The sequence below is a fragment of the Pyrus communis genome, chromosome 17 (genome assembly GCF_963583255.1).
Source record: "Pyrus communis chromosome 17, drPyrComm1.1, whole genome shotgun sequence".
NCBI lineage: Eukaryota > Viridiplantae > Streptophyta > Magnoliopsida > Rosales > Rosaceae > Pyrus > Pyrus communis.
This window is the reverse complement of record NC_084819.1, coordinates 11,578,790-11,591,265: the sequence shown is the minus strand read 5'-3', so window position 1 is coordinate 11,591,265 and position 12,476 is coordinate 11,578,790. Positions and strand designations below refer to the sequence as shown.

General features: G+C 39.2%; 1 protein-coding gene and 1 pseudogene across 1 annotated transcript; both read left to right on the top strand.

The window, feature by feature from the left end:
* Positions 1-691: 691 nt before the first annotated feature.
* On the top strand, positions 692-1,966 carry LOC137722007 (zinc finger BED domain-containing protein RICESLEEPER 2-like). Its single transcript, XM_068461014.1, has one exon. The coding sequence runs from the start codon at positions 692-694 to the stop codon at positions 1,964-1,966; it is 1,275 nt and encodes a 424-aa protein (XP_068317115.1).
* A 1,867-nt stretch (positions 1,967-3,833) lies between these two features.
* LOC137722006 (putative disease resistance protein At3g14460) lies at positions 3,834-11,609 on the top strand (annotated as a pseudogene).
* The last annotated feature ends 867 nt before the right edge of the window (positions 11,610-12,476 follow it).

Here is a 12,476-nt window from a genome sequence, read left to right as displayed (position 1 = left end):
TAACTTATCTTCAAAACATTGTTAACTATTACATATTTGAAAAATGGTTTTATATTAAGAGAAATGGTTTTATATTGAATATGTTAATGTTATTGCATTTGAATTGGATATGTGTTATTGTGCTTTATTGATTGGAATTTGGATATATGTTGAACTATGGTTGTGATTTATTAATGTGCATTGTTATTTTATTTGTTAGGATGGACGGGTCTAGTAGCCAATCTAGTACCCCTATGGTCTTGGTATTAGGAAAACGAAAACAAACCCAACCTAGTGGTACCCTTCAACTAGGCACTCCCTCACCTCAAGATTATTTGCATAATGATTATTATGAAGATTGTTGGGCTGATGATCCGGATGTGGAGGAGGATATTTCATTAGAACAAATAGAAGAAGAGGGGGAAGAGGGGGAAGAGGAAGTAGAGTGAGACAATGGGATGGTCCTCCTCGAAAAAAGGGCAATAGGAGAAAGGGTCCAAGTCCGGCGTGGAACGATGCTAAGAGGGTAACGATCACCGATAATAATGGGGAGAGATTGTTCATGGCCGAATGCAAGCATTGCAAACTCTTAGTACCGGCACACCCTAGAACTCATGGGACGGCGGGAATTCTTAAGCATTTGAGGAAATGCCCGGGTTCTAGTCTCTTTAAGAATGTGGATCTGAACCAACCTGCATTGACACAAGCGAGGATGGGAGGTCCGGTTGTCACTCACACTTTCAATCAAAAAAGACTTGATAGGAGATTTGTGAGGTGGATTATAATAGCGGAGATGCCTTTTAGGGTGGTTGATCAAGAGGACTTTCGAGCTTTTATTCGTGACTTGAATCCAAAGTACAAACTTCCTAATAGGCATAAGGTGGCGGCGGCGGTTTTGGAGTTGTATTTTGAAGAGAAGGCAAAAATAAAAAGTGTGATGGAGGGATTGAGAGTGAGTGTCACAACCGATAGTTGGACCTCGATTCAAATGATAAACTACATGGTCATCACGGCCCATTTTTTGGACGCTAATTGGGGATTGCATAAGAGGATCCTAAACTTTGTCCAAGTTACTTCTCACAAGGGTGATGATATTGGAAGATGCCTAGAGGTTTGCTTGAATGATTGGGACATAGACAAGGTGTTTAGCATTACCGTTGACAATGCTAGTGCAAATGACACCGCTATTGCATACATGAAAAGAAGACTCAAGTCAAATGGTACTCTTTTACTTGACGGGGCTCACTTGTACATGAGGTGTGCTTGTCACATCCTCAATTTGATAGTTAAGGATAGAATGGCGGAGCTTAGTATGGAGATTGATGCCATAAGAAATTGTGTGAAGTTTATACACTCATCCCCGGCAAGGTTGGAGTCTTTTAGGGAATATTGTGTCTTGTTGAGATTTGATAGGATGTCAAGTATCCTTTTTGATGTTGTCACAAGGTGGAATGCCACGTATCAAATGCTTAATAGTGCTTTCAAGTTTAAAGAAGTGTTCTCTAAGATGGCATTTGAGTGTGATTCTTTTATTGCTTACTTCAAAAAGGAGGTCTCGAAAGAGGTTGATGGGGTGACAACAAAGGCCAAGCGGGTGGGTCCTCCGGAGGTGGATGATTGGGAAAGGTCGGTGAGTTTTGCTCACTTTCTCAAAAAAATCTATAATGCCACATTGACATTGAGTGTAACCCTCACTCCAACATCACACTTAATACTTAGCACGTTGATTGCCTTGCAAGTGGAGATAGAAGAACAAATTTTAAATGCCTCTAATGCCACTTTGCAAAGTGTGGCTACCTCAATGAAGCTCAAGTTTGACAAAAATTGCGGTGACATTGAAAAGGTGAATCCTATTCTCTTTGTGGCCCAATCACTTGACCCGAGGTACAAATTTGATATGTTGGAGACAAATCTAGAAGAGCTCGGCTATGGATGTGACAAAATAAGGGAGGAGAAAGTAAGGGTTAAAGGCTATGTAACCGAGTAGTATAATGCATATAAGGAGGGAGTAGGCCTTAGTGGTAGTAGTGGTAGTAGTACTAGTAGGAGTGCTACCTCAAATGTGGAGCAAAGATCAAGTGTTGTACTAGATGAGGGGGCAGGGGGTGTGATGGTAGATATTGATGTTGCTTCAAGGATGACAAAGAAGATCCAAAGAAAGAGAGCGGGGGCACAACAAAATGAGATAGCCAATGAAGTGGTTATGTACTTCAATGATCCACATCAAGTCCTAACATATGAGGGTTTCAATCTTTTGGATTGGTGAAAAGGAAATTGTGGTCAATATCCAACTCTTAGTAAAGTTGCTAAGGATGTATTGACCCTTCCTAGTAGCACCGTTGCTAGTGAGAATGCCTTTAGTTTTGGTGGGAGAGTTGTTGATCCTTTTAGAGCTTCCTTAACACCTAAAACGGTTGAGGCTTTAGTGTGTACTAGTGATTGGCTTAGAGGAAAAGAATTTTGTTTCTACAAGGAGCCTACACTTGACGAATTATATTTCTACGAGGAGCTTGAACACTTAGAAAAAAGTAAGCAAACAATTTAATTTCCTCTTTTATTTTCTTAGTATTTATTATCTATTATATTAGACTATAATTCAATCTAAATGATTTGTGGTTTATTGTTTTAGGCATGGCTAATTTGGGAGGTGAGGAGAATACAACACAAGAAAATGAAATGCCACCTCCACCTCCACCTCTTCGACCATCTCAAGTTGAGGTTCAACGTCAAAATCAAATTAATCAATCACTACCTCCACGACCACCCATTTTAAGGGGAAGGGCTCAACCATCAATATCAAGGGGAAGGGCTCAACCAAGGGGAAGAGTACATGTACCAACAAGAAGGGAGCAACCACAAGCATCAACAAGATCAAAGGGCCGAAGGGGCAGAAGAGGCCAACAATCTTCATAAACGTTAAGTTTTGCTTTTTTGCTTTTGGTTTGTAACTTAATTATTTTGAAACTTTGGCTCATAACTATTTTTTTAGCTTTTGAGTTTGTTACTTTATTTATTTTAAAACCTTGGCTTGTAACTAATTTTTTTTGCTTTTGGATTTGTTACTTAATTTATTTTTATTGCATGCATGTCATGTGTAGTAGAAATTGAATAGGTAGATCACATATGCTATTAGTAGAAATTAAATAGGCAGATCACTATGGTATTGTGCACAGATTGCAGATTGGCAGATTGCACAGATTCAGATTGCAGATTGCACATAGCCCAAATTTTCAATATAAAATGTTGAATTTTAGCACAAAAGCATAATATGTCAAATTTAGTCCAAAAGCCCAAAACCATTTCAGGATTCCTGATTTGTCCTAAAATCCCGAAACTATTTTGGGATTCCCAAAAATTGAAATTTCCGAAAATTTGGTTTGGAATTGGTATTGAATTTGGAATTCTCAAAAATTTCGGTTTGAGAATTGAGACAAGGGTTTCGGTATGGGATACCATACCGAACCATTCCTAATTTCAATAATTTACCCTTTCTAATAAAAACAAACGGAAGACTTAAATAAACGGTTCGGACCGGAACAGTTGATATGAAATAGACCTCGTAAGACGTGCGCAACAAAATAATGTAAAAAAAGTGGTACAGCTGTTGGTCTATATAAACAAATATTGCTTCTCGGCGAAGTGCTTCCCTAAACTAATAAATTAATAATACATGAATGCAATGACAATTACCGACAGCTGGTTGCGACTTTTGAGGGACGCCACGAATGAGAATTATCTATAGTTCTGTCACGACTCATCAGGTCAGGAGCAAGACTTTGTGCCTTAAATCTTCTTGTTGGTTTCTCAACGGATTACGCATCGTGTTCTTTGCGTTGGGTAATACAGAAGGAAAGATGGACGGACTTCTTACTTTTGGTGCCAAGGAAATACTGAATAAGGTGGCTTCACTTGCCGCTCAAGAATTCAGTCTTCTCTCGGGATTCGAAGAAGAAGTCACAAGGCTGCGTGATTCATTGTACATCACTGAAGCTATGTTACGAGATGCCGAACAATCACAAGTTGGGAGCGAAGCGGTGGAACTTTGGGTGAAGAAGCTTGAAGACATAGCTCATGATGCAGATGATGTGTTGGATGAATACGAATATGAAGTTCTCCGGCGCAAGGTGGAACTGCGAAACCAAATGAAGAAAAAGGTACTGAACTTCCTTTCACACCACAATACCATTGCATTTCGTCACCAAATGGCACATAAGATTAAGAAGATGAACGCATCTTTGGAGGATTTGAATAAGATGGCAGCTAGTATTGGACTGGTTGCTAGGTCCGCAGATCCAACGTCCTTTCGTGATACTGGATTACTTGACAGTAGGGAGACCGTTTCTTGCTTTGTTCAAGATGAAATGTTCATAGTGGGAAGGGACGAAGTTGCATCAGAGATAGTTACAACCTTGATCAACTCAAGCAATACACAAGAGATTGGTTCTCTTTCGGTTATGGCCATTGTGGGAATGGGAGGCTTGGGAAAAACAACATTGGCTAAAAAGGTTTATAATGATTCCGAGATAGGCAGACACTTCAATAAAAAAATATGGATATGTGTATCTACCAATTTTGAAGTCAAGGCAGTTTTAAGTATGATTTTGGAACATCTTAAACCAAAAAAGACCGGCATGCAAGGTAAGGATGCAATACTAAAAAATCTTCAAGAAGATTTGAATGGGAAAAGATATTTGCTTGTACTGGATGATGTCTGGAATGAAGATTCCCATCAATGGACGGATTTTATGAGTTGTTTGTTAAGTGTTAAGGATACTCAAGGAAGCAAAATCCTTATCACTACCCGAAGTATTACTGTTGCTTCAATTGTGCAAACATTTCCTCGGTGCGATTTGGAAAAACTATCAGATGATGAATGTTGGCTCATATTAAAGGATAAAGCATTTCTAGATGATAGTGCTCCTTTAACTGAAGATCAAGAGAGAATGGCAAGGGAGATCGCCAAAAAATGTGCAGGTGTTCCATTAGTGGCAAGGGTAAGTTATATTATCAATTTGCTCAAGTTTTCAAATGCTTTTTTATGGTTATTATATATTGTTCCAATCCGCGAGTTTCTTAGCCTAGGTTATTTTAAAATATTACTATTCATTATCATCTTCTTCTTTCCTTTGGTCGCTGCTGCGTTCTCTACCCAATAAGGCATAGAAGATCATACGGCTGCAGTTCAAATTTTTCCAAAAAAACTCAGCTAGGCCTTGCCCGCCTAGTGCCTCTGAATGAGTTATTCAATTTTTCTAACAATTAGGTCCATTGGCGATAGCCTAAAAATGGTTGGGGTCAGATATGGCCAAATATAACAAAATGACTGTACCTCTATAAGTTTTGATATTTTTTAAGTTATATTGTTATTACTTCTTCGATTTTATAGCCCATTATTGTGTAATAAAAATTTGAAATCATGATCGTCTATCTATAGGTTTTAGGAAATATGATGCGATGCAAAAAGAGTGATGGATGGCAATCGATTCTAAACAACAGAATGTGGGATTTAGAAGAAGGAGATGATAGAATTTTGTCGGTTTTGAAGTTGAGTTTTGATGAATTGAAAATTCCATCTTTAAAACGGTGTTTTGCATATTGCTCAATGTTCACCAAAGATTTCAAAATTGAAAGGGATGATTTGATCCAAGTATGGATGGCTCATGGGTTACTTCAGTGCCCTTCTCCCAACCAAAGTAATCTAGAGATGGAGGATATTGGAAATGAATATTTTAATATTCTCTTGGATAACTCTTTTTTTCAAGATGTTACAATGGATACGTATACTGCTACTACTATTACTCATTGCAAGAGGCATGATCTTGTGCATGATCTTGCAGAATATGTATCAAAATCAAAGAGCAAAGAATCCAATGAGTTTCGACATGTGGCGCAGATTTCTACCTCAATATTACAAGGAATATCAAAAGGAGGTGTACATAAATTGCGCTCAATTTTTTGGAATGGTGAAGTTCATGGTGACATCTTATCAAGATTTAAAGGCTTACGTGTGTTAAAATTATGCGAGGCTTTTATCAAGGAGTTACCAATTTCAATTGGGGAGTTGAAACACTTGAGGTATCTAGATGTTTCGGGAACAAGGATGAGGACGCTTCCCCAATGTATTGGCAAGCTTTATAATCTACAGACATTGAGGATGTTCAGACTCAAAGTTAAGTTCCCAAAGGAGCTGCTTAAATTGATCAGTCTGAGACATTTTTATTTTGATCGAGATGATGAGATATATCCAGTTGGGGTTGGGCAATTGACTAATCTCCGATCATTATCTTTTTTCATTGTGGGTAAGGAGAGAGGTCGTGGAATAGAGGAGCTGGCTGGCTTAAAGCAATTGAAAGGCCGATTATCCATTCATAATCTCGAGCTTGTGAGAGATGGAGAAGAGGCAAAGAAGGCAAAATTAGTGGACAAGACAGGCATTCGCAGATTAGTCTTTGTATGGGACAGGTCACGGATCAATATTAACGACCTCGATGTACTAGAAGGCCTTCAACCACCGAACACAAAACTGGAATTTTTAGAGATTCGCAACTTTATGGGTGATAAATTTGCATCGTGGATGATGGGAAGTCCCTTTCCTTCGTTAAAAAGATTAGCTATCATCGGTGCCAACAATCTAATTGAATGGATGGAAGCACCAGAAAACATTGTGCTCTTTCCATGCCTCGAGGAGCTGCGTCTGCACAATTGCAATCAATTGAGAAGTGCTCCTAGTCATTTTCCATCTCTTAAAAGGTTAGTCATATATTCTATGGCTAGCGGCATGCCAATATCCAATATAAGCAGCAACCTGACCACTCTGACCTCTTTGGAAATAAAGAATATAAAGGGACTTGATTATCTGCCAGAAGGGATGTTAAAAAACAACAAGAATCTTGCATATTTGAAGATTTACAATTGTTGGGACTTGAGTTCTGTTACCATGGATGATGTATTTGGGTGTTACACTTCTCTTAAGTCCGTGATTATTTTTGACTGTCATAAACTTAGGTGTCTGCCGGAGGGGTTGCAAACTCTTGTTTCTCTTGAGATGTTGTATGTGCGGGGTTGCAGTAGTCTAGAGCTCGTTCCAGATATGCACAGTCTGACTTCTCTCTGTGAATTATCCATTGATGGCTGTCCTCAGTTATCCAGTCTACCTAATGGACTTGAACACTGCACTTCTCTTCAAATGTTGAAAATAAGGGACTGCTCCAAAATAACATCCATTCCAATCACACACGGCCTCGCTTCTCTCTGTGTATTAGATATTCACAATTGCCCTGAATTATCAAGCTTGCCGAGTGGGTTAGAACATTGTACCTCTCTTCAGGACCTGACTATATCTTCTTGCAAAAAGCTAACGTCCACTGGGGTCCCTCCACTCTCTGGCGATATATGATTGCACAAGCCTAGAGTCCATTCTAACTTTACAGGGCTGCCGGTCCCTCCGAAAATTAGAAATTGGTGGTTGTGATGGAGGGACAAGCCAACTGGTAACTGAGCTGGAATACTGTACCTCCCTTCATTCACTGTCTATCAGAGGTTGTGAAAGTCTGGCCCATTTTCCAGATGGGCTACAACTGTCTTCTTCTCTTGAGATACTCAGTATAAACAGGTGCCCAAATCTAGAAACTATTCCAAGTTTAGGAAACCTCACCTGCTTGAAGAAATTCGAAATTGGTGGATTTTGGAAGGAGCTCGATTCATTCCCTCCTTTTCAGGTTCTGCCACAACTTGAAAGGTTAAGCTTGTGGGGTTGGCGTAAGCTCAAGTCTCTGCCTGAACAAGTTCAACACTTTACTTCTCTAGCACATTTGGATATATTCGAGTTTGAAGGAATGGAGGCTCTTCCAGAGTGATTGGGGAACCTTGCATCTCTTGAGTCCCTACATATATGGGAGTGCAGGAATCTGATGTATCTACCTACAGTTGAAGCTATGAAATGCCTCACCAAATTAGAACACATAACATTTTCTGATTGTCCTCTTCTAAAAGAGAAGTGCAACAAGGACAGCGGCCCAGAATGGCCCAAAATTTCACATATTCCAGAGATTGAAGGTATTTCTCTCTCTTTTTTTTTCTTTTCGGTTCATGTATCAAGTACTCATCATGTATTCTTTTTTTCTTTCTTACTTCTCATTAAACTGAATTAGTTGCTATGTTGTATGTATGTTTTTGTTTCGTTTTCCCTATACAACAAGTTAATGTACTTGACATCTTCATCTATCAACAATGTTGATACCTATCAACAGTTCACTGCAAATCCTGCCATCCTTTTAAATGAGTTCGCAGCGTATCTCCAAAAAAAGAAGGGAAAAGAGGATGGATCGGTTGATCATGAAGATGGAAGTACTACTGCATTGATGGGCAAATTTGCAGGTTTTTTAGCTGATGCTGATTATGTACCTCAGACAGACTTGAAAGGTATCGTAACTGCTTTCCAAACTGCTCTTAAAATAAATGAGTTACATGATTTTTGGGTTGTAGATTCTGGTGCCACAGACCATATGACTAATCAAATGTCAAAGTTACATAGATTTGAGAAACTACATAATCCTTCACATGTATCTGTTGCTAATGGTGAAGGTGCTAGGATTGTAGGAAAGGGAAAAATCCACCTGATATCTGATCAAATAGAGTCTATGGCCCTATATGTCCCATCATTTCCATTTCAACTTCTCTCAGTGGGAAGAATCACAAATTCCTTAAATTGTTTGGCCATTTTTTCACCAAAAACTGTCATTTTTCAGGATTGTATAACCAAGAAGACGATTGGTGAGGGGTTTTACCTTGATGGTCTCTATTACATATCAAAAAGCTCTTCCTGTGGGTTCCATGCCAAGTCAAAGTCCATACATACCTCCATTCAAGCTTCCACCTTGTGGCACCAACGACTAGCTCATCCATCTCAACCTATCTTATCCACCTTATTTCCTGACTTAGGCAAAGAATCAACCCACTGTGAAACTTGTCATTTGTCAAAGGCAACAAGACTACCTCTAGGGTCTTCGATGTCTAGAGTTTCTCATCTTTTTGAGCTTGTACACTCTGATATATGGGGACCAACAAATGAATCTTTTGATGGTTATAAATATTTCATAACTTTTGTTGATGATTATTCAAGAGCCACCTGGTTATATTTGTTAAAATCAAAAAATGAGGTGATGGAAGTGTTTAAGGACTTTCACAACCTTGTCAAAAATCATTTTTCTTCTCAAATCAAAACCCTAAGGTCTGATAATGGCACATAATACATGTCCCAAGTCATGACTCAATATTTGAGCAACAATGGCATCATACATCAAACTAGCTGTGTTGGCATACCCCAACAAAATGGTGTTGCCGAGAGAAAAAACCGAGATCTCCTTGAAAAAACTAGGGCATTGATGTTACAAATGAATGTACCAAAACGTTTTTGGTCTCAAAGCGTCATGACAGCAGCTTACCTGATCAACAGATTACCTAGTAGGGTTTTGGGGTTCAAATCCCCAATGGAGATAGTCAAGAACAGAAAGGTGGACTTGTCTCACCTTAAAGTCTTTGGATGCATCTGTTTTGTTCATGTTCAATCATTACATTGAGACAAACTTGATCCTAGGGCAACTAAATGCATTTTCCTTGGCTACTCGTCCACACAAAAAGGGTATAAGTGTTATAATCCACAACTTAAGAGATTAATTGTTTCAAAGGATGTTCAATTTCATGAAACTAACTCTTATTACAGTAAGTCTCTGGATAGTACAAGTCAGGGGGAGATTATCTTGGACATGTTTCCACTGCCAAGGACTGAGATACTCAACAATGCGGGTGATCAAACTCACACAATGGATCTTGTGGCTCCAAATCAACCGGATTCATATGACGACAACAACATGCCTGTAGAAGATGAAACTCTACGTAGTATTGGTCCTGAAGAACCTTCAGAAGAGTCTCTTCCTACCATACCTCGACGAAATCCAACTCGTGAGAGGCACCCACCAGCAAGACTGCAAGACTTTGTTACGTACAAGCTCAAGCACCCCTTATCCAACTACTGTTCTTATCAAAAGTTGTCACATAATTACACTGCCTATTTGAGTAATATATCTGCGCATGAAGAGCCTCAATCATTTCAAGAAGCTAACCAATTCCAAGTGTGGCAGCAAGCAATGCAGGATGAACTGCATGCACTAGATCAACATAAAACCTGGAGCATTGTGCCACTGCCCAAAGGAAAGAAGATAGTAGGCTGCAGGTGGATATACAAGATTAAATTTAACTCGGATGGGTCTATTGAAAGACACAAGGCACGATTAGTGGCCCGTGGCTTCACTCAAACATTTGATGTGGATTACAAGGAAACCTTTGCCCCCGTTGCAAAGATGAACACAGTGCGCGTACTCTTGTCTGTGGCTGTCAACAAAGGATGGCCTATGTATCAAATGGATGTAAAAAAAGCCTTCTTACATGGTGAGCTTGAAGAAGACGTCTACATGAGATTACCACCGGGTCACTCTCAAAGTCATAAACAGGATGTTGTGTGTAAACTGCACAAATCAATTTATGGTCTTAAACAATCACCGAGAGCCTGGTATGCTAAGCTCAGTTCAGTCCTTATCAGTGTTGGTTTTGGAAGAAGCAATGCGGACTCCTCTTTATTTGTACGCTCAGGCACCGCTGGTACATTGGTTGTTCTTGTGTATGTTGATGACTTGATTATCACCGGAGATAACCCTGAAGAAATCAAAGAACTCAAGCACTCCTTTCAGCAACGCTTTGCAATAAAAGATCTTGGTGTTCTGAGATACTTCCTTGGCATCGAAATGGCTACATCTCACAAGGGCTTCTTCCTTAACCAGCGCAAATATGTTCTGGATCTCCTTAAGGAAGCAAACATAAGTGATGCTAAACCGGTCCCTACACCTCTTGACATTAAACTTAAAGTCAGCTTAGAGGGTCAATCTCTTCCAAACATAAGTTATTATCAGCGGTTGGTTGGTAAGTTGATATACCTGACCATCACAAGGCCCGACATTACCTATGCTGTCAGTATTGTTAGCCAATTTATGCACTCTCCCACGATGGAGCACTTTAACCTAGTCAAAAGGATACTTCGGTATCTAAAAGGTTCTGTGGGACGTGGTATAATCATGAAGAAAAATGCAAGCACTCAGATTACAGGTTATTGTGATGCAGATTGGGCTGGCAATTCCATTGATCGTAAGTCTACAACGGGATTTTGCACGTTTGTGGGAGGCAACCTTGTCTCATGGAAAAGCAAAAAACAAACTGTCGTTGCAAGATCCAGTGCTGAGGCAGAATATCGGGCAATGGCATCTACTGCGTGTGAACTAATCTGGCTCAAAGGTTTACTGTGTGACTTAGGTGTTTTCAATCATCAATCCATGTCCCTTTTCTGTGACAATCAGGCTGCAATGCACATTGCTTCCAACCCAGTTTTTCATGAGAGAACCAAGCACATTGAAGTCGATTGTCACTATGTTCGTACACAAGTTCAATCTCAGGTTATCCAAACGCATTTTGTAAGGAGCTCGGATCAACTTGCGGACCTATTCACAAAATCATTGGCCTCTCATCAATTTCAGCTTCTTCTTGGCAAGCTTGGATCTATCAACCTTTTGGATCCAGCTTGAGGGGGAGTATTGGATGTGTCATCATTATGTTGGAGGTCATCATTATGTTGAAGGTCATCATTTTGTTGCTTTCGGTTCTCCCATATAGATAATAGATTAAGATTAGTGGGATTGGATGTGTCATCATTATGTTGGAGGTCATCATTATGTTGGAGGTCATCATTATGTTGGATGTCATCATTTTGTTGCTTTCGGTTCTCCCATATATGTTGCATTGTGTAATGGTTTCAGATATGAAATATACATAAAAACACTCAACACTCTTCGATACAATATCGGAAAATACATCTATACAACTTAATGAAGGCTGTGTAATTGAACATAATTAGCTCATTTTTTAGCGCTATTGAGTATAAAACTGTCGGATTTCCATATTACTATAGCTTCATTCAATTTGTGGCTTGTGACATCTGCTCACCTTCTAAATGCAAGATGAAAACTAATAAAGGCCGTTAATTTATTTAAAAAGCATGCAGTCTTGATTCTGGGCAGCAAGTGAACAAAGAAAGTCTCAAATTACAATTGTGGCAATTTAAGGGTCTCCGATGGACTCGGCACTTTCCAATTTATTTGAGTGCTCCCATATTTTAAGGTAAATTTTGGTTCTGTTATAGCATTTACATCGAAAATATAACACATTTAAGCTATCCTGCTGAAAAGGGTTGCACCTATATCTAACACATTGAAGATATAACACATCAGCAAGGTCTTAATTTGGGTCAGGAAGCAATTAAATCAAGTCTTAGATTTTCATTGCGGCAGTTTTCCAACGAGCTCTAAGCGTTTCAATGATTTTGGATGTCTTGATTTTTAAAGGTAAACATTGGTATTCTTCTTATATTAGTTCTATCACCGACTAAATTCGGG